The sequence below is a fragment of the Cyrtonyx montezumae genome, unplaced genomic scaffold (assembly GCF_038088225.1).
Source record: "Cyrtonyx montezumae isolate F1298 unplaced genomic scaffold, pur_monq_1.0 scaffold_7, whole genome shotgun sequence".
Lineage (NCBI taxonomy): Eukaryota > Metazoa > Chordata > Aves > Galliformes > Odontophoridae > Cyrtonyx > Cyrtonyx montezumae.
Window position 1 is genome coordinate 28,966,513 of NW_027072078.1, and position 22,338 is coordinate 28,988,850.

Here is a 22,338-nt window from a genome sequence, read left to right on the forward strand (position 1 = left end):
TGTGACTGAGCTTCTCTCCTGGGTATCATGTTATTCTTCTGAAATACTTCTTTGGGAGTTTAGTTTTCTTCATAAAACACCTCTGGGCTCCTGCATTACAATGATTTTTCAGTTCTTTTTCTCGTAAGGGTCCCTTCCCTAATCATCAATACAGTAAAAGTGCATATCTTGGGAACTTCATGTGGTTTTCCCGTTTAGGACTGAACTTTTAATGGGAGGAGGAGGGGAAGAAAAAGTGATGTTGTGCCCACTGAAATATGTAGTGCTGTAGAAACAAGGCTGCACATTCAGTGTCGCCATAGTTACACATTTGTGTCATCTGTAGTCATTTCTTGCCCATTCAGTGTAATAAGAGTTGGGCAGGCTGTGGAGCCTGTTGGCTTCAATGTAAGCAGCGAATTGAGCACATACTGTGGTTTATGTAGAGACTATGTTTTAAAATAGTTCTTTTGAAGTACCATAATGTCTCCTTATGTGGAGACGTTCAAGACCTGCCTGGACGCCTACCTGTGCAACCTGGGCTAGGGAGCTGTTTTGGCAGGTGGGTTGGACTCAGTGATCTCTAGAGGTCCCTTCCAAGCCCTACAATTCTGTGATTCTGTGAAATTAAAGTGGTGACTGAAGTGATCTAGGATACTGTTACTAGTTGAAAAGCAAAATACAACATGACAAGAATTGGTAAATATGCTTTTTTTTTTCCCCCCAGATCTTCATGTAACTGGCTGAAAAATGGTTCCACAAGATGGCAGTCCCAACTCTAACACTATTAAAATGGTAAATAAAATTGGAAAGACTTAAAAAGATAGCCATGCTATTTGCTGAAAATTATAATGACATTAAGAATTGCATTTAAAGTGAACGTTCTCTTAAATATTTACATTCACCCAGTGTATTAGAAGTTAAACCACATGTCAAGCATAATTTCCTAATAATGGAAGCAGAAGGCAAACATAGGCTAAAGTGTCTGCTAGCTGTAACAGGGTGAAATATTGTATTTACTTCTAACACATCATTTCTGTTTCAAACAGTGTGTTTCCTGGTAGCTAAAGTTTATCATAACCCTGTGTGCTTTGTTAATTAAATATTTTGGGAGGAGAAAGCTTTGCTTTTCAAGAGAGGAGTCTGAAAGAAGCAGTACTGTCGGCTTCCTTCTCTTGGGAGCTTCTTGCTTTCTCTTAATAAAGAAGGAAGGGACAGTGATCTTTGGACCTAAGACAGTAAATGATCTTCTTTTCATGCAGTTCAACGCTGTCTTGCTAGCATTTTGATATGGACCAATTGTTAGAGACATACAGATGCAGAACCTTAACATCCAGGCCTTGAATTACAGTAGATATTCAGTAGATGCTTGTTGGACTTTCAGATTTGCAGATGTTTTCTAAAATTAAGTAATAATAATATGCATACACAGCTTTTCAGAGGTTTTTTTTTTTCTCTAGGAGATCATCTTCACTGTGACATGATCTGTGAAATTTGTTAGTGTTTTCTGTTTGTGTTTTACGCTTACTGCGGAAGGTACGTATGAGTAAAGCAGACCTGTGTTCACTTTTGTCAGTTAATTGCTGTCATTGTGCAGAAGCTAAATATGGAGAAGTGTGTCTAACTGTGCTTTGTTGCAAGTTTGGGAGCACTTGTTCTTTGTCAGTAAGTAGAATGATGTGTCAAAAACTTCCCAGAATACTTGTTGGCATCTCTTTGAATGGAAGATGCATCTTGCTGCACAGTCAACACTTGTTAGTTACCTGTTCTTGAGCTTTTTTCCTTGTTAGGGAAGAGTGATTTATTAGGCACTGAAATGTTAAGGAGACACCATAGACGAAAGAGCAGGTAATATTTGCAGTTACTGTAACATAAGGCATACTGTAGCTTTGAGGCATAAGTATGTTTTTCTTTTAAATTTGAATTTTAAATCCTGTGTATAGGTAGAAAAGAAATGATGAAACCTATTTGTACTTGTAGTATGAATAGAAGAGGGATGGGTGTGAGCATGTCGTGTAGAGATCTCAGATCCGTTAGGCAACTGTAATTCCTTCCTACCTACCTTTCCTCTAACTATCCACAGCATGTAAGTAGTGAAAGAATGGAGTAGTTGTCTACTTCTGCTGTGCCTTACCACTGTTTTGTGTCATCCTATAGCCTGACAAGGAATTAGACTTTTTTTATGGATCCTTTGTAACATTTTTGTGCCTGGCTTCACTTTTGGTTGCATGTTACGCAAACATGTGAGTGATCTGTAGGCTGTATATAAGAAAACTTAATATAATGGCTTGTAGGAGATTAGTCTCAGTAAAATGGCAGCACAGTTGGTACAGCATAGTACACAGTATCTATTAAACCAATTCCTGAAATCTCAGAAAACCCTCATAGGATTTCAAGTACCACAACCATAGATTCCTGAGGTTTAAAATAATATCTGTATATTTCTATTTGAGAAAAAATGCTTTCTCCCTTATATTCTGTATTGAACAGAGATTGCAGTTCCTTGCTGAGTCTTTCATAACTTTGCTCCTGTCTGCTTCCAGACTTTTGTCTGCTTTTGTCAATCCCCGTTCTATCAGGGAAGCAGAATAATTACCCAGAACTGATGCCCACACATGGAATATATCAGCATAGATCTGACGGTATAATTATACTTCAGGAACTCTGCTCGATGACCTCTTTCTTTGTAAAGAAGCCCTTTGAGAAATGGAGAAAGAAAAAGTGGCAATGTTTGAACGTGGCAAAGACTATTTACTGAAGAAAAGACATGAAACAAAAAAGGAAATAGCGTCACAATCTCAAAAGCACTCATTCATTCTAGGGAACCTGCTTTGTCAGGACAGTTAGAATAGATGATCTCCAGAGGTCAATTCCAACCCCTGTGGCTGTAAGATAAATAAGATGCAAGTGATGAATCAGAAAAAAAAAGTGTAATTTAAACTCCTATAACAATATTAACAAAGCAGTTAATAGACCTGTTTAGTAGATGAATCAGGATTTGCTCCCCAAAGTTGAATCACAATTTGGCTACTTGAAGACAGTGTATGTTTGAGTTTTTTATGCTGATAAACAGCAAGGAACACTAAATATTCTGTAGCAAAGAAACAATGAAAGCGTTTTTTTTCAATAGACAAATTAATGTTAATAATAGGGCTACCATATGCATGTTATTGATTTTCATTTTAAAGTATTTGTAAATCTACTATGAGTGGACAGAACTATAAGCCATCCAACTTTGTCCCATATACTGTATTTGTGACTTTTAAGGATAAAATGTGAGGTTTCCCTAAGTTGAAGTCTTAAAATTGGCACTTGTAAGCCAGTATCGTAAGACTGAATCGCTCTCTGGTAGCGTTATTGAAAATTATGCATGTAGATCTGATGTGCTCACGATTAGTGCTTGAGTTAGAAGATAAGCAGGATTTGAAACAAAATAGTTGTTTGGAAAGAATTTATTGAATTCTTAACTCTTGATGAAAACGCTAAATTAATATTTAATTTTAATGCAAGCTACTGCAAAGTCATACCCTGTGAGTAGAGAATGTGCCACTCTTGGCCAACCCAAGCAATATCAGTTCTGTTATTTTTGTGGTTACTTTGCACTTTGAATAAAACAGAAGTACTCTGCCTACTGAGAGAAAAGAAGGCTGGTGTACACACTGCAGCTTTGCTCATCTCCTGCATAAATTTTAGTTTTCCTTCTAAATAACCATCTTCCAAATGCAAATTTTTGCTGCATACTTCTGCTCTTTCAGTACTCTCAGTTTCAACAGAAACAGTTGACCAATAAGCATTTAAACCCAGCACTGCTTTCCTGATAGTTCATCAGAATTGCTCTAATTGAGAACTGTTGCTACCTTGAACAAATATTTCTAAGGTCTGTGAGATGTATATATGAAAAAGATAATAGGCTTTTGTATTTAATAATACGGATTTCAAGCTGTAATTTCTGGCAGGTGTGTTAAGACTTTCATAAGGCACTGCTGCATGCTTTACCTGCTTCTGTGGTAGAACAGTAGGTAAATTGTTGAAAAGTCTAGATTTACTTTATAATCATCCATCATGTCTCTGAAAGTCTCATACCAGATCTGTCTAAGGTACACTTTATAATAAACACTAGCACGTGTTTTGTGGCATAGTGGATCCATTTCATATTTGTGAAATGCTTTTCTTGTTGTTTGATTTGCTTTCTTTTTGTTTATTTTAACTTGCTGTCTGTAATCTTCTGGGTTTTATTCCTTTATTCTGAATAGGTTACAAATGGTGTGGGTTTTTATCATGAATCGAATGAGCTCCCAGAGCAGTTCATCTTCTCAGCGTAGAAGGATGGCTCTAGGAATTGTCATTCTTCTCCTTGTTGATGTGATATGGGTTGCCTCTTCAGAACTCACTTCTGTAAGTACTGCTCCATGCATCTTAAAGAATTCTGTTTAGGAGGGAAAGCTCATCAGGAGTGTAGTCCCTCCTTTTTAATATTCTTTTCAATAGGGGAAAGACAGCGTCCTTTAGGTTACTGCAGTCACAAGTTATGAACGAGCTTAACTCAGTGCCTACTGGTTTAAGTATAGAAGATGTTAATGACAGTTTTAAAATGAAACAAAACCGGCTCATAAAAATGTACTGTAATTAGGAAATTCATTTTGTTTATTGCCATTTTGATTAAATGATTCCTAAGCTTTTCCTGAGGAGTAGATGAATTGTAGCATTACGGGTTAGGTAGTTTGGTAGACTTTAGTACAGAACATCAGTAAGTTTAGGATCAAGGCCTTGTGTGTTATGGAGCTACAGCCTGTAATTGTAGAAAAGTTGGGGTAATTGGGCTATATATTCAGTCTTAAAACTGGTCTGGTATTTACTTAACACTAAGTTTTAGGACCTTAAGCAGAGCTTTAGCAATAGAAATTGAATTTTTAATAAATTCTTCTTAAATTCAGGTTCCTGAACAGTTGAAATTATGTTCTTTATCAGTTTTGAAATGAGACACATAAAAGTGTTTATGCTCTAACATGCTGTTGTATTAACGTAACACTTTTTCCAATGACCTGGTGGAAACGCTGTTGATACTGATATATTACTTAAAATAATATTGTCTGGTCTGTGATTGCTGTGTTACTGCTTATTCCTAAATAAAAGACCAATTTTATATTTGCATATAACTGCATTTTCGGTCCTAATTGTGTTCAGTAGCAAATGAATACATTGGTTAATAAGTAAAAAGTAGCTTTTCTGTGGTGGCATCCTACCTTAGAAGATGGTATTTAAGATGGTTTGGGGGAGGGTGTCCCCAGAATAGGTAGGACTCCTTGTCTTTTGATAGTGGTTGCCAAGTCTTGGAACATTATGATTTTGAAAACTAGACTGTCCCGTGCTATATATGCTTGAAACTGTTCACTCATTTTTATGAGATCTAACATAACTGGTAATTTTGGGTACTGCAATTATTTTCTTTCCACAGTATGTTTTTACGAAGTACAACAAACCTTTTTTCAGTACATTTGCAAAAACATCTATGTTTGTTCTATACCTCTTGGGATTTATTGTTTGGAAACCGTGGAGGCAACAGTGTACTCGTGGATTTCGAGGAAGGCATGCAGCTTTTGTAAGTATTTTAACTTTGTAATTGCTTGGTGCTGTAGAAGCTTGTACAGAATAATAATCTAAAATAGGCAATTGAAACTTGAATACTTGCTAAATAATGTTCTAATCAAGCATTTACAGACTGAATCATGGCACAGGCAGTGAAGAGAATTGTAATAGTCTCAGGAGAGTAAGGAACTAGTGGTAAAAAAGTATCAAGTATGTGAGGAATCCTAAGAAATGCTCTACTGAGCCAGATCATCGTCCACTGAGCTTGTATTTAAGCTTGAATGGTTTGCAGAGGATGATTCTTTTCAAGAAGAGCTGATGAGCCTTGCTGTTGTGGGCCTTTCTACTTCCCCTACATCTGTAACCAATTGAATTAGTATTTGAACATTGTAGTTAAATTTTATTAATAACTCATTTTGTGTCTGGCAGAACTATGAACTGTTTTTTGAAGAGATTTTGAGGTTTTTAAAGCTGTATTTAGGAAATGTGGTAGACCTTTTTTTTTTCTTTCTTTTGTTTTATTTTTGCTGGTTTTAACCTTCTACTTGGTAACTTTTATGTGCATGAATGGCCTTCTGTTGCTCATCCTAGAACAGAGCACAGTTTGTGCTAGAGTCTAAAATTATTACAGAAGCAGAGACATTTTCCAAGGAAGTGAAAGATGTTGAAGAGTGCTTGCTCCGTGCCAGTGTTTCATAATGCTGAGCAGCAGGACTCAGGAAACAGTGAGGCATGTGGCCTGATGCTAATCTGCACTCGAGTAACAGAAAAGGTGATCCAAGAACGTGTAGTTAATAACATCTCTTTGTAGAAATGAGCTGCATGAAAAAAGAACTGATTTCAGACTTCACTGATAGTGACATCTGTACATATCATCTATTTAAATAAATGATGTTTAACTTCTGTGGGTTTTTCCTTGTTTTTTTTTTCCCCTTTAAATCTTGCCTGAAGTACATGGGTAACATGTAGAATTGGCTGTTACCTTGACGTGATTTTTGGTAGACCAGCCTACAGGTTCTTCACTGGCAGTAAGAAGGATGATATGTGCACTGAAGTACAATTAGTTGTACAGAGCAGTTAATTAAATAAACTAATCTGAGCAGGTGAGTGGAATGAGGGGCTGCTGTCCAGAGTGTGTTGTGTAGTGGTTATATAGACCACTGTATCCAGTGCAGTGCTGCGTCAAAGGCAGTAATACAATTGTCTTGTGAACTGAGCAGCAGTGAGTAAGAGTACTGAATCTGTCACATTTCATGTGTGGTACTCATGAGGTCACTTGGAATGCCATCATTTTTCTTTGTAACCCTATGAAGTTAATTTTCAATAATTTTAGGCAATATCTAAACATCAAATTATGACTAATTTGAAAACACGACACAGAGATGGAGGGTTATACTGTGAAGTAAGAAATAAGGTTTTTTTGTTAGTTTGTTTTGCAGAGCCTATTTTTTTCCAAGGAGTTTAGTTAAATATTCAACAATATAATTACTCCAAGTGCCTTTAAAATACCTTGTGTTTATCAACCTGAACAAAAATGGCACAGATTGTTAATTCAACTTTGATTGTTTAAGATACCTTACTTATACATCAAAGACTTTATTTAGCAGATAGCATTTATTACCAGAACTGTAGAACAATCAACTGCCTATTGGGGAACAGGGGCAGCAGTGCTTGTTAGCATGTGGAAAGGAAGAGGAAAAATAATAGTTGACCTCATCCAAATTGAAATATTATTAAAACTAATTCAAGGGTTCCATGTTTTTGTGCAAAGGAGCATTGCCTCAGTAAAGGAAACCAAAAGATGACTGTAAAATATGTGCAGTAACTTAGGGGAGTGTCTCACTAACTGAACTTCATACATTGTGACATTCTACCAGCCTGATCCTGCACTGGTATCTGGGTATGGCACTCAGAGGAGTCACTCAGGGAATTACTGAAATCAAGTTATTTTCTGAATGTGTAAGCCTCATTGGTTATTGGGGAGGAGAATGATGAGGGGAAGGAATTGGAACAGAACTATGGAACAAAAACATTAAAAAACTTGTTAGTGTAATCATAAATTGTTACATTTAAGTTTCTTTTAATTAGTTTGCAGATGCTGAAAGTTATTTTGCTGCCTGTACAACAGATAATGCTGTAAACAGTTCTCTGGTAAGTTCCTTAATTTGTGAAGGTTGGTGCTTTATATTTTAACATGGCAGCATTATCCTGACTTCTCGCCTTTAAAGTGTGATCTACTTTTATGTAATACCTTTTGGCAAAGGAAAATAGTAACTTAAGTATTAGTGATAAGTACTGCAAATAATGCTGTTGCATGTTATATAATGAAACATGTATTTAAATGTTTTGGAAGTACTTTAAAAAATAAATATTTATAGTGCAAAAAGCAAATGTTTAGATGTTCAGATCAGTAGCTGCCAAAGCAAAACATTGCGAATTAGTAGCAAAGCCAAAGATCTTTCAAGACAAATAAACAGTGTTCAGTTAGTTGAATATCGTGTATGCTGTATTCCTGCATTGCAGTTGGGGTGAAATGGGCTGCCTCCTTCCTTCCAGTGGATGAAGTGGGTGCAGTTGAATTCATATGCCAGTACTGGTATTCTGCTGATAAGCCAGATGGCATTTTTGTAGTGATATCCATTGTCCATAAATGATGATTTGTTATGCTCCTGTTGCTCGCAGACTGCTGCTTAATCTGCATGCAGAAATTGGAGGCCCCATCCAGAAATGAATTCAAAACGTAACTTTATCTGGAGTTCACACTGTCTCTGTAATAGTGTAGGGGATGGCAATTGAGCATTGACACAGTATGAAATTTATATTTTATACCGAATGAGGAGTCGAAGAAAGACTTTTTATAAGTATTCATCATTTCATTATTTGATAGTTCAACTTAATTTATTTATCTACATTTAAAAAATAATGTTGCTAGTTTGATCAATGCATTAAGATCATCTGACCCTGGAAGTAGGATTCATTGTAAAACAATTTGGCTTTAATTTCAAAGCCCACAAAAATCCTGGTCCTAAACAAGGAAATAATAAAAATACAGCTACTGGAACATTTCTATTATTTCACTTTTTCAGCTTATTAATGTAATAAGCAGCTTATCTCTTTTCTTGTTGGAAGTTTGTTGAAACTCATGCAAAATGTCTTCAATACTGGAGTTTTGTTCCCAGACGTGTATTTTTGACATTTAGTTGTAGTTCAACAGTTTCACATAGATTCGTTTTTGTATGGATGTTCCATATTTTATGCTTCTAGTTTAGCATTTGGACAGAGGCTGTAGATCTAGGGAAGCTTCTGTGATTTATTGTTTTTTCATTTTAATTCAGTAGGTTTGAATTTTTCAGGGATGACCTTTGTGTTCATGAGGGTACACGCAAAAGCACAATTGTAAAATGCAGCAGTTGAATACCAGTATGTTGAAAAAAAAAGGTATAGATAATGTATGAGCATTCTTGATGTTCAATTAAATACTACTTTTTATGATCACCAATTGTTGCTGTATGTAGTTTCGAAGAATTTAATTTTACTGCTTATAAGTTAAATCCTGCTTAACTTTATTTTACTTACAATGCATCTTTTCAGAGTGAACCTTTATATGTCCCTGTAAAGTTCCACGATTTGCCAACTGAAAAAAGCGGCAGTACTAATAGTGACACAGAGAAAAGTGAGTAAAGATTTTCTGTAATGCTGAAATGATCTTTGATTTATTTTCTTTGTTGGTATAACTGTTGTCATGTTGCAGGACTTACCTTTTATTTTTTTCTTTTCTTTCTCCCTCCCTCTTTCCCTTTAATTTCATGATGCATGAATTGCAGTCTTATATTTACTTTCAGGTAGAGAAAACATAGGCCTATCGTTCAGTTTACCTTTCTTGGTCACTACAGATCCAGCCTATGTTTATCTCAAGGGACCATCTGGGTTCAGTACTTGTGATTCTTTCCTTCTGGGCTTGTATGACCAGCAGCAGTGAGTCAGCCTCTGGAAAAAGCTATTGTCCTTTTTAGAGCAGGAGCAAAGCAGTCAAAGTAAGAATTTTATCAGTCTATGTGCATTCTGATTTTATTTGAGCTTTACTATCCTTTGATAGTAGCTGAAACAGGCCTAGCTGTCCCAGATAATTAAAGAAGTGTTGGCTGTCAAAGAGACTAGTTGTGTCATCCTCAGCAAAATGGTCCCTGGTTATAAAGGGGAAGGTCTCTTTGTTAATTTCTGAATGACATATTTAGAAATGCTTTGTTAGGCTCTGCTGTCTGTGGTAGCAGGTACCAATCACTCGATGATTGCTAGAGCTAGAAGGTTTTTTTTTTTGTAATTCAGAAAATAAGATATTGCTTCGTATCAAACCAAGTTAACGTTTATACGTAGTATGTTTTCTTTCCATAGGGAAATAATACCACAAGAATCTTATAAATGAAATCTGAAACTAGTGCTGATGTTCAGATTAGTTAGGGGGTGGATTTGAAATGAGGAAGTGACCTTATGATCTCTGCTAAGCCTTGACATCTGTTGGACACCCTCATCCTCTCAATAACTGGCCTTGCAGTTAGGTAGCCATGTGTAGTTTTCAGTTAAATTTCTTTGTTAGATAGTCAGTCTTGTGTGTAATATTTATCAATACAGAATAATCCTTAACTAAAACTTCATGGCTGTCTAGTGGGTATTTTTGACAGGAAAGATGCTGTTTTCAATGATGTGATTATTATTACTATTTTTTGTGTAAAGACAGCTGCACTCATTTAAAGCAGTAATTGTACTTTGCTTGGGTAGCAACCTAACAAATAGCAAATAGTACTGTAAGAAATAAAAATAGCAGGAAGTCTCCTATTTGGATAAAAACTTGTCATTAATTGGGGAGTATTGTAATCAAAGCTGTATTAAAGCATCATAGTTTTATTTGCATGTTGTGTTGGTTTGAAAAGTTTAATGATCGTGTGCAACCTTTTTCTTCTTTTCCTTCAGCTCCAAAAAAGCCTCGTGTAAGGTTCAGTAATATTATGGAGATTCGGCAGCTCCCATCGAGCCACGCGCTGGAAGCAAAGCTGTCTCGCATGTCATACCCAACTGTTAAGGAGCAGGAGTCACTATTAAAAACTGTAGGAAAACTCACTGCAACTCAAGTAGCAAAAATTAGCTTTTTCTTTTGCTTTGTGGTATGTGCTCTGTTTTGTGTTTTTGTTGTTGTTGTTGTTTTCCAGGAAACTATAGATGCAATTAGAACTTGTGTAATAATAGTGAAAATTACCTATAGAGTACGAAGAGGAATTGTACTTTTTAGAAAAAGAGGCACAAAGAATACTGTAAATAGTAACATCTGTCTCATGCTGAACAGAAGCATGCAACTCCTTAAAAGGAGGGTAACAAAAAGAAATCCTGGGCTTCTAGTTAACTGTAAAGTCAGTTGTAAAGACTGATTTCCATGCTTTCAGGTCCTGTTGTCCAACACTGGATATGTTTAATGCAGCAAAATCTGGACTTACATCTACACAGGCTGTTTCCACCTTCAGTGAAAGTGGTCTGAATGTATTTCCATGTATACACACATGCAGATTTTCTAGTCTAAAGTCATTACATTCAAAACAAATCCTTTTCATCCCATTCATGGGTGCAGCTACAACTAGCATGTCTGTGTATTTCTTCCTGGACAGCACTAATAGCCTTGTCTAAGACTTCAGAGAGTAGCTTTCTTGTGAATTGGAGATTTTCTTAATGAGAATAAAGAAATATTTAAACACTTGCTGCTCTTTATATTTGAGGCAATTGACAGGCATGAATCTTTTCAAAAGTTTTTTGAGGCATTGAGTGTAAGTGCTGTTTGTTTTTTAGAATGAAGATTAGCCTGACTAATGTTCCATGTATCTGCAGAAATTTATTTGCAGCCCGTGTGCAGTAATTATCTTGTTTTGCAAGTTCTTCAAGATGAAAGTACCTTTAGATAATGTTACCATTATGTTATTAAATTATGTTGAAGTTCTGAAGTATATTATTCCATTATAATACATTTAGTTGAATGAGGTTGGTTTAATTTTTTTCTAATTTTGTCTGTTGTGTATTATTTTTCTCATTCTGCAGTGGTTCTTGGCAAATTTCTCTTACCAAGAAGCTCTATCAGATACCCAAGTTGCTATAGTGAACATCTTGTCTTCAACCTCTGGTAGGTTTCAGTTGCACAATCAGATCATTATAAATCATTATAAAGCTTTATAACATAAGTCGTTTTTGGTTCTTTTACATATTACTTGTGTAATGTTTTAGCTGTGTTTTTGGGGGGATGATGAGGCTTAAAACTATTGGAAAGAATATATTCTATATGTCACTATTTAATTGCAAAAATCTTAGGCTTTCTTTATGATTTCACTGCTTTTTGCTTTTCAAAGAGTGTAAGTGTGTGTATTTAAAGAACTATACTGTGAGTGTGATATGTTTGAAGGAGAGGTGGTATGACTTTTTGTCAAAAATAGGTACAATTCAGAGTAAAGTAGTCTTGGTAATTTAAAAAAGTACTTCTTGAGTGTATAGAACTTTAACCATCTAAATATTGTATATACAACTATAGTTTTTTTAATACTTTCAAATATGAGCTTTAAAATTCCTGTTTTGTGTTGTTTTATTAGAAATAATTTTAAAAGCAGACTGACTTTTCAGGCTTCCTGTTGGTTGTTAGGATGTCAGCTGTTCTCACTTGAGTGTGTATTTATTTGTTTATTTGAGGATTCAGGTCATGATGTATTGGTTTCATAATAGTTCCAATTAAGATTATGGGTGCTAAGATCACATAATTGAAATGAGTATGTGAAATATAAAGTGTAAAATGTCAGTGCTGTTTTCTAAGCAAACTAGTAGCAAATCTGCATTGTAGAAACTCTTCTCACTTTATCTTGCAGGGCTTTTTACTTTAATCTTAGCTGCAGTCTTTCCAAGTAACAGTGGAGATAGATTTACTCTGTCCAAATTATTGGCAGTTTTTTTAAGGTAAGATAATGCAACAGAACATTTAATCAAAAACTCTGAAGTGCTGAGAAGACAAATATTCTTATGGTGCCTGTGACAGTATATTGATGTACTTTTAAATCCTTGCTCCTCAGGCAAATTGAGGAAAAAATCTTTTTAAATACTGCATGTTGTGAACAGTTACCAAATTCATGCTCATGTAGAAATAAGATTAATCGAGTTTCTGTTGGAAATGTGTGGATACTTTTTAAACTATGATTTCTCTACATACCCTGGAAAAATGGAGGTGGCTTGACATGTGATGTCTTGTCAGCCTGCTTTATTAGATGCCTGGTGCATTGTTTAGGGGAGTGGGTTTTTTTTTTTTGTTTTATAGCTTTGGATAAGGCCTTAACAATACAGTATTCCTTTTGTCTGTGCCAAAAGTCGGTAGTTATGGTTCTTATGGTTAATTAAGACCATGAAAAGATTGAACTTCTCTATGAAATTTTTCTCCTCCTTCCTTTTTATCATCTTTTTAAAAAAGCTTTTGTATTTTAAGTAGCGTTTTGCATTTCTTCTTTTTTGCTAGCATTGGTGGTGTGGTACTTGTTAACCTTTCTGGATCTGAGAAATCTCCTGGAAGAGATACAATAGGTATTTACTTACTTTATAACTGTAGATTGTGCAGTGATGAGGACCATCTTTTGACAGTACTCAGTATGTTGTACTAAAGTTGTGTTTCATACTTAAGACTTCATGAACTGTCTCTGTAGTTCCAGCTTCTGACTCTGGTTTATAGCTTAATTTGAGTTAGTTTGTGTTTTTGCTTTCTGCATTTTCCATACACTTTACATAGTGATGGATTTCATAACAAAGAATTTGCATTTCTGACAACTTTATAATAGGTATGTGTTTGAGCAGTTGATCCTAATGTGTGTAACCCTTGACATATCTTAAAGCCAGTGTTTTTCATCTTTACAGGCTCCCTTTGGTCTCTTGTAGGAGCAATGCTGTATGCTGTGTACATAGTGATGATAAAAAGAAAAGTAGATAGAGAAGATAAACTCGATATACCAATGTTCTTTGGTAAGAATAAAATCAGCATTATTGAAAGTTTTAATCCAGTGTCATTAAGTTCTTTGCTTTCAGGAAGTTAATTTAGAGGAATGGTTAAAGGGCTTAGAAGAGCTGTGGATGTAGAGGCTTATTGTTGCCGTGGTTAATGAGTACTTAGGAAACTAGTTGGGTGAGAGGTTCCTTGTTTATCCTCCCAACAATGAAAGATAACATTACCTGTAGGAATGTGGACAGACCCTTTTGATTCAGTAGCTTTTTTTTTGTTAGCTTCAAAATTGTAAATATCTGATGTAAATGTTGCTTGTTAGTATACGAAAATGTTTCTTACATTCCTCTCTCTGAAAGACTTTAAAATCTTGTTTTGTTGCTTCTTGTATGTGTGTTGTCAGAATAGAAGAGTTTGAGATTTCAGTTGTTTAAGCTGAAGGGTATTTATTTTGATGAACTGTTTTTATATTTAGGTTTTGTAGGACTGTTCAATCTGTTGCTGCTGTGGCCAGGGTTTTTCCTGCTTCACTATACTGGCTTTGAAGCGTTTGAGTTTCCCAGTAAACTGATATGGATGTGCATTGTTATTAACGGCCTTATTGGAACAGTTCTGTCAGAGTTCCTCTGGTTATGGTATGTACTATTCACATAAATTTCACAAAATAGTCTTAACTGTGTCAGCAAATATTGAGATGTCAAATAGTTAGGGTTTTTGCTTTCTAGCTTGAGTTGCAGGGTGTCATCCATAACATCATGATGTCCTGTTTAAGAGCAACAGCTTACTTTAAAAAGCAAGTGATGTGTGCTTTAGACAATTTATTAAGATATTGTGAGTATAGTGCACCCTTGCAACCCACAGTTCTGTGACTCTGTAGAACTCACATTTTTGAGATGATTTGGTACTACAGAGTCACAGTAGCGATGGGATAGCATGAATTTCTATTTTAACAGTTCTTTAGTTTCTGATGGCAAGAACATGTATACACAAATGATTTTAAAATATACATGCTGCTGCATGGTTACTGAGAACGATGGCCCAGTTTAAGAGCTACTTTTTATGTCCAGTTGCTTAATTCTGGACGTTTGAATTGGGACTGATCTCAGAGTTCATGCTGACTTCACCAATGTGCATGTCCAGTGTGGCACTAGTACTGTCTTTCTTTGGATGTGAATAATATCTATCTCCTTCACATTCTGCCAACTGAATAATGTGCTATACCTGACTCGTAGTTTCTTTTTTTTTTTTAACTTGCTGATTAGTTTGGATTGGATTCTCTGTTAATTCATTTGTGATGTTTCAGCTTTTAAGTTGGTTCTTAATCAGAAGCAGTCAGTGCTGCAATGCAAAGAACCCTCTGGTGATACAGAAGGGAATTCAGAATATCAAGGGGTGAAGTTCACAGCATAAATATAATGTTTTGTCTGTCTGAAGGTTACTTATAGGAAGACCAGGTGGCTTAGTTTGGGAGTACTGTGCTAGTTCAGTTTAAGAAAGGTGTGCATGAAATCATGTTCTAGAAAATGTTTTCTAAATACTTGCACAGTTCTGTGTTTAAAAGTTGTGTTTAAAAGAAATAAAAAGCAATACTATGAGCTGAGCTGAAACAGAGTTTCCTTCAGTTAATCACATTTCATGACTATAGTTTCAGTGATGGAGTATCGCTTTAATTTTTCAGTAGCCAGACTAAAGATCAAGGAAGTTTAAAAGAAGAAATCAGGATTCTAACAAAAATAGAGAAAAAAGGTTTTCTTTCGCTTGGAATTAGTTGTTGGCAGAACTTCTGATTATTACAGAAATAACTAAAAGTTAAGCTAAATCAGTTTCCTTCTGCAGCTTGACATATTGCTTTAGTTGTCTTTAGACTTCGAGGTAAGATGTTTTCTGTTATAATTATTATTTTATTATTATTTTCTAGGGGCTGCTTTCTTACCTCATCGCTGATAGGCACACTTGCGCTGAGCCTTACAATACCTCTGTCCATCATAGCTGACATGTGCATGCAAAAGGTAAGTATTCTGAAGTGTGGAGTGTTGTTAACAGACTCAAACCTTTTTCCTTTTTTTTTCCCCCAATTCAGTGACAGTGTTATTTTAAATGATGTATACAACGAGTAATGTTTCGCTTCTACTTGTCAGTTATCATTTACGGAATAGGTGTGGATTGCCTGTCTTTAAAATACTGTTAGTGATGAAATCAAAATTCTCTGTGTTTATGGCAGAGGCATGTAAAAGCTACAAGGCTTAATTGCACGTTGTTAGGTTTCTGTGTAACTGTCCTCAATTGAAGTTGGTGGGATAAATCCTGCATACAAAGGAAGAAAAAAATCAGATAACCATTTTAGAATAGAAGCTATACAAAGTGAGGTTATTTTATTCTTAAAGCTTTACCCATATTTTTCTTCTCACGCAGATTGGGTAGAATTCTCAGTTTTTAAATATTTATTTATGCATGAATTCCAATTCTGAATATTTGAATTTAATATTTAATCAGTGACAAGGAATACAAAATTCTTAATTTAATATGAATAACGATTATTTTGCATGCTCTTCAAGCATACAATTACTGTCTTTTTCTCTTTAAGTTGAAGTCAGGGGATTGTTTTATCTTCTGAAGGCAAGATCAGTTACTTGTTTCTGGTCTTTACTTTGGATTTAAATCCATACTGTTAAAATTTTAACCTCCAAAGTTTAATTTTAATTTGAAAGTTAAACCATCTGTTTAACTTTTGGAAATAGCGTTCGAGCTCATTTCCTTTCTAATGCATTTGTTGTTCAAGTGATCTTCGTTGAAATTACAGCGATAGTGAATTCTTTGGCAGGGCACCCCCACCTAGTCCAGCATGGCTAGAAGTTTCACACCTCTCAGTGTTGATGCAGGTGTCTGCAACATAGCTAAACTGTGAGCATTGCCTTTGCATGCTTGCTTGCATTTTGACCATTGGTAACACCTGTATGTCGTTTACATTAGGTGTACATTTACTCATGTAGGATGGAGAGGCTGCAAGGTGGTGGCTTAGGTTTTTGTTTGTTTTTTTTCTTTTTAAGAACGTTGAGGGTAAAATTATGTGCTTGGTAATGTGTTCTCTGTGAATTGGTCAGCATTTGTGCACCTAGGCTTTACTACAGTCTGACCAAAATACAGGAAGTTGAAGAACTGGGATGATAAATCTTTGTGTGAATCAGGAAGCAACTTAGTCACATAAAGCTAAGTTGAAGGTGGATAGTTTTGTCATTTTAACTTCTACCAAACTCAGAATGAAGCATATAGTACTCCTTCTGAAATTTTGGGTGACTGGTGGTGACAGTCTGTAGACTACTACTTCCTTACACTGCTTAGATTTTTCTTGAGTCCTTAAGCAAATAAATCTGTGTTGTGTTTTCATACAGAGCTTACAATGTGAAAATATGAGGAGACAAAATTTCTGACAATACCTGGTATATGACTTAAACTGAGCATTTTCTAAGTACTGTCTTTCCAGAGAAAAAGTGGCTCAAATGTTATCTCTGGTAGTACACTCTGATTTGTTTCAGTTACTACATATGAGCTTTCTTCTGTTTCTTTTAGGGTTGTGCTTGTTTGCACAAGACTTAGACAGAAGACATTAGTCAATGAACTTTGCACTTAGAATAGCTCATGCCAAAAAGAACCCACTGTGTTTTACTCTTGCCTAATATCAGTGTGGATTTTGAGGAACTAAAGCAGAAGAAGGGTAAAAAACAGTAAAAGGAAAGAAGGAAAGTCAAATTGGAAATTAAAAGGAGACACGGACCCTGAATAAATACTGATGTGGTGAAAATTCAATTTTCAGTTTGCATTGTGTTAGTATTAGCTAAGTATACAACATGGAAATACAGAAAAAACTTGCAGTTATTCCACCTACAATAAAGTACTAGCTGGTAGGACAAGTGCATTCATTTTGCTGTTAATATCTGCAGTGTACTTTTCTGATATAAACTAACAAGGGTGTAGATACTTCATGATGGATATTAAGGAAACAAAGGGGAAAGAAATTTCATATTTCAAAGAAAACCTGAACACTTCAATGAGATGGGAAAAGGTTGATATGTGAGCAGGTTTTAGCAGCAAAAATAGTTGTGTTTTAGGTGTGTGTTAATCTCTAGACATAGAATTGTGATTATAGAATATATATAGAATTGTGTGTGCAAATAAGTTTTTAGATATAGCAGTATACAACTATATGTGTGTGTATATATATATATGGAAAACATCTGGAGTACACTGAGCACTGGAATATGCTTTTCTAATACTTCGGAAAGTGTTTCTGCTCTTGGCTTTTTAATCTGAGTAAACACAGAGCTCACATCCTTAAAAATGAGTTTCTTCTTCATGTATTCATGCAATATTGAGGCGCTGGAAATAGTAGAATCATCTTTTAAAACATTGTTGGATGACTTTCAGTTGATATTGGTAACTCGAGGAGAACTTAAATTTTTAACTCCCTTTAAAGTTATCACTGTTATCACTGTGTTACTCCATTTAATGTGTATTTGGTATTTATGGAAAAAAAAAACTAACCAAAACCAACCTTGTGTACTTAACTGTTAATCTGCTTCCTTCACACCTTGTATCTCACTTGCTCTTTTTATATTCCTGACTTCTAAATCTTCACTTTCTTATGTTGTCTCTGTTAATGTGCATCTTTCATAACCCAAATCTTCATGCATCTTCCACTCTATCCCTTTTTCTTCCCATTTGTCACACCTGGCTATTTCTAGTGGTTTTGCCCCGCGTACTTGCTATTTTCCATTTCTCTTAATTATCTTTGCCTTGTGTGAGAAGGCTGCCTTGTCTTCCTCTGGCTAAATCCAGTACCTTACTTTTCTCTGGCAGCTGTCCACCAGGTGATGGCTCATACTACATCTAACAACTGCAGCTTTCTAGATTTTGAGAGTGAGCATCAGTACTTGATGTCTGCTTTCAAACTGTAACTTTTCTCCTCTAAAACTCCGATTGTGTTCCCACCAGAGGGAGCTGTGCTTATGTTTCATTGCTCTGTTAGCCTTAAGGATGTTTCATATGTACTTGTAATTCTTGCACCCTTGACTTCTGCAGCCTTCTACAGTTTTAAGTCTAAAACTGTCTCGGATGGTGAATGCTAGTAGCTGTATCTGTACAAGGAGAGTTTAGTTCAAATTGGATAGTAATGTGCTCTGTTTTTTTTAAACAACAACGAAAAGCTAACTTTCCAGGTGCATAATCTTATTTGTGAGCACTGGTTTCAGCAGTCACTGCTCAGACAGGATGTTCAGGGACAGCAGTCAAGAGCTCACCACGCAGCTTGTGCACCTATGTCCTCATCCACACCACAGCATGTTCTGGATGTTTGGCTGTGTAACAGAAGGAAGGTTATTCACCTATTAGAAGTAGCAGTGACTATAGAAATTGTACCAAATAAGTTGCAGAAATATTTGTAGTATTTCAACCAATTCAAAGGAGCTGAAAGTGCATCTTGAAACTTTTAAGTCAGTTTGATAATAATTATTTCTAATTCACAGTATGCTTTTTTAGAAACACTGTTGAATGACTGATGTTTGCATTTTGATTCCAGGTGCAGTTTTCCTGGCTGTTTTTTGCAGGGGCAGTCCCTGTATTTTTTTCTTTTTTCATCGTTACTCTCCTATGTCATTATAACAACTGGGATCCTGTGATGGTGGGAATCAGAAGAGTGTTTGCCTTTATTTGTAGAAAACATCGAATTCAGAGGTAGGGCAATCACAAAATCCCATTCTCATCTCTCCTTTACCCATTCCAGGATGCTGTAGCCTTCTGTAAGCCACAGCACTCAGATGAAAATAGATACAGTATAAGATGACCTTAGTGGTTAATTTTCTTTTGAGAAGTATTTGTTAATCCATTTATTAACTTATGCACTGTTCAGAAAATGAGAATACTTAAAGTCTGTTCATATTTCCAGAGAAGTTTTCTAGCAGCTATCAGTTGTTATGGTAGCTACATACAGTGAAAACTGTGTTAACATTGTGAGTGGGATTTCTATGTTCTTTAATGGCTGCAGTTCAAACAGTTGTCACTCACTTCATACTTACTAAATGGGCTTGTTTGTAGCCAGCTTTATTACCATGTAATTAAAAAATAGTTTTTTTCTTTTAAGAATGCCGGAAGAAAGTGAGCAGTGTGAAAGTCTTATTCCTATGCACAGTGTTTCACAAGATGGAGATAGTTGCTGTTCATAGACAAAAGGTAACGAATGATACAGTAAAAAATTGATTTTTTTTTTTATGATGGCATTTTTTACATAGAAACATATCCTTCCAGAACATTCAGTTAATCTTGTTCTGAGTTGATAGGTAACGTTTTAAAGAAATGTCAAAATTACTTTTACTCTACACCAAGCATAGCATTGTGCCAAGCATTACCTTTATTCTGCCTTCAATGCTTTACCAGGTTCACCAGGTGCTGCTTTACCAGGTGCAGTACATTGCAATGGTATTACGTAGGAATAACTTGGGAGTTTGGCAAATAATAAGGTAGTGGGGCACTACACAAACCTCTGAGAGGAATGTTACAGATAGTTTGTTGAGACTCTCTTGTTGTGTGGAGATGGACTTAATTTAGAACTGTCTTAGCCAAATAACAGAAAATTAAATGATCAGAAGTATACGTTTTGGTTTTGTATTGTTGCTTAAGTATAACAACAAAATAAAAAATATACTTATGAGTGATCGTGATATCTTAAGCTTTGAACAAGCTCTTTCCTTTGTTTATTAGTGAGTTGGAAATTAACATGTATATCAGTTGCCTTTTTGTAATCTTTTAACTGTGTAGCACTAATAACATTTCTTTTTTTTTTTGCTTAGTTTAAAAATGGATTGATGCCTAGTGAAGAGACAATCTTCTGGAAAAGTCCCAAAGGAGTAATGTTTCAGTGCCTATTCTGATTTTTTAGTAAAAATAAGAAGTTTTGTTCTTGTGAAACTGTAAACATCTTTCTTGCTTTCATCTGGTTTTATAAATGAACTAATTTACTCCACGCATATCAACGTAGGGGATTTTAGTCCATCTGAGCAACCAACCTGCCTTACTACACTGAGCTGGTGAAGTTACTTGACAAAATCAAGAAAATGAATGCTGTTAAGTGATTTCTTTCTCTTTTTAACTCTCAATTTTGTTAAATGCTGGACAACATTATTTTAAAAAACACTTTCAAATGAGTTATGTAAATAAGTTTGCAGGTCATCACGTCTTACAGGCTTTCAGATGAAAAGCTAAATAGATACGTTACCTGGAGTAGGTACAAATTAACTTTTTTATGTTGTATAAACTATTTGCATATTAATAGAGGAAAATAGTAAAATAATTTATTAAGTGGACTCTTGTAATTATTAAGGCAAAATCTTTGTACAGCCCTGGAACACTACATCTATATTGTCTTATCCCACTTTGAGAAGCCTTGTAATGGCAATGGGTGCTGCTGTTTAAAAATCTCGTGTTTCCTAATGATCTGGGATGTTTAAAATCTTAGTGAATGAAATAATATTTATAATTACAGTACATTTCGATGTACATTCTCAAAAACAGTCCCTCAAGAGGACTGATCCTTCTGATCTGTAAGCCACAGTGATTCCAAATGATTTCATATGGAAGGCTTAATTTGAAATGTTTCATTTCTATAGCTGCCAACTTAGGAAAGAGATCAAGTTGTTAAAGTTTTCAGTTGTAGGTTGGCACTACAGCAATCTGCTAAACAATGTGAAAGTTAAAAATAATTGCATTGATTTTTTTTCTTTTTTTGTTGCAGTTGCATTAATAAATTTATTCTAAAACTGATTGTTTTCCATACAACCTGTATCTTCCTTCTACTGCAGCTTTTGTCCATTTTGGTTCTGAGAGTTATGAATAATTACTTAAAGGACATTTGAAATAAATCAGTGACATTTTCCAAATTCTGGACTATAAGACACTTCTATTAAAAAAAAAAAAAAAAGCTTTTGATAGATTTTGTTTTCTCCTAATGAATATAGGTCAGATTTTAAGCCGATAGTACATCCACATAACAAGGCTATTAGTAACAGTGTATTCTTATCTTTCCATACAGATATGAAAGGATAACAAAGCAAACACCTTTTCATGTTTTGAGTTTCTAGTAATTCTAGTAATGATCCTTCCAGGAGGTGATTGGATGATGTAACTGGTAGCCTAGATGGAGTGCAGGAAAGCAACATGTTTAGTTTGAAGGACTGATTCGACCAGCAGTTAGAATGTCAAATTCTGTATGTAGGGAAGGAAAAAGGCACTGGGGGAAAGAGTGAATCTGGAGGTTGTTCTTGTTTATTGATTTTTTTCTTCTATTTCTTGATACTGCACTGCATTGTTTCAATTATCTGAGGTGTCTTTTGAGATAGTAAGTCTGTATTTGGATACCTGAAATAGTTTTTAAACTAAAAAAAATCAAACCAGAGAAACATAAGTTTATTAAATTTAGTAGGCATTTTGAAGAACTTCTCATTGCATTCGAAAAGCCCAATAGTACGGGAGTTGAAAATACAGTAAGTAAAACTAATTTTATGATTAACTTCATTAGAATTTTCAGAGATTTCATTGGTAAAAGGAGATTGCAGTGGGATTTTTTTTCTAAATTAGGACAAATTAGAGGATGTGAATTTCAGCCATTAATGACAGGTTTAAACCCATTCCTTTATAGCAGCTAACCAGTGACAGCTTCATCAAACTAACTCTAGGAGGGCTGAGTTTGCTTTCAAGTGGGCAAGAATAGTATTTTCAGCAGAGTA

General features: G+C 35.2%; 1 protein-coding gene across 2 annotated transcripts; it reads left to right on the plus strand.

Annotated features, from left to right (window-relative positions):
* The first annotated feature begins 706 nt into the window (after positions 1 to 706).
* On the plus strand, positions 707 to 22,016 carry SLC35F5 (solute carrier family 35 member F5). 2 transcript variants are annotated; one of them, XM_065750377.1, is made up of 16 exons: positions 707 to 774; positions 1,440 to 1,515; positions 4,233 to 4,374; positions 5,435 to 5,578; positions 7,654 to 7,716; positions 9,157 to 9,238; positions 10,534 to 10,724; positions 11,644 to 11,725; positions 12,456 to 12,543; positions 13,094 to 13,158; positions 13,486 to 13,590; positions 14,043 to 14,202; positions 15,486 to 15,576; positions 19,140 to 19,294; positions 19,701 to 19,789; positions 20,407 to 22,016. In XM_065750377.1, exons 3-15 carry the CDS (start codon positions 4,240 to 4,242, stop codon positions 19,780 to 19,782), a joined length of 1,443 nt encoding a protein of 480 aa, XP_065606449.1. In that variant the 5' UTR covers positions 707 to 774; positions 1,440 to 1,515; positions 4,233 to 4,239; the 3' UTR covers positions 19,783 to 19,789; positions 20,407 to 22,016. The 2 variants fall into 2 exon arrangements, with proteins under 2 accessions (XP_065606449.1, XP_065606450.1); XM_065750378.1 differs by lacking the exons at positions 707 to 774; positions 1,440 to 1,515 and having other exon boundaries at positions 4,312 to 4,374; positions 5,470 to 5,578.
* The last annotated feature ends 322 nt before the right edge of the window (positions 22,017 to 22,338 follow it).

Bases quoted from the DNA above. Each gene is read 5' to 3' on its own strand.
- SLC35F5 (XM_065750377.1), top strand. From the start codon at position 4,240: ATGGTGTGGGTTTTTATCATGAATCGAATGAGCTCCCAGAGCAGTTCA. The intron at 13,159-13,485 runs GTATTTACTTAC...TCATCTTTACAG, and splicing joins TCCTGGAAGAGATACAATAG to GCTCCCTTTGGTCTCTTGTA. The intron at 13,591-14,042 runs GTAAGAATAAAA...TTTTATATTTAG, and splicing joins CGATATACCAATGTTCTTTG to GTTTTGTAGGACTGTTCAAT.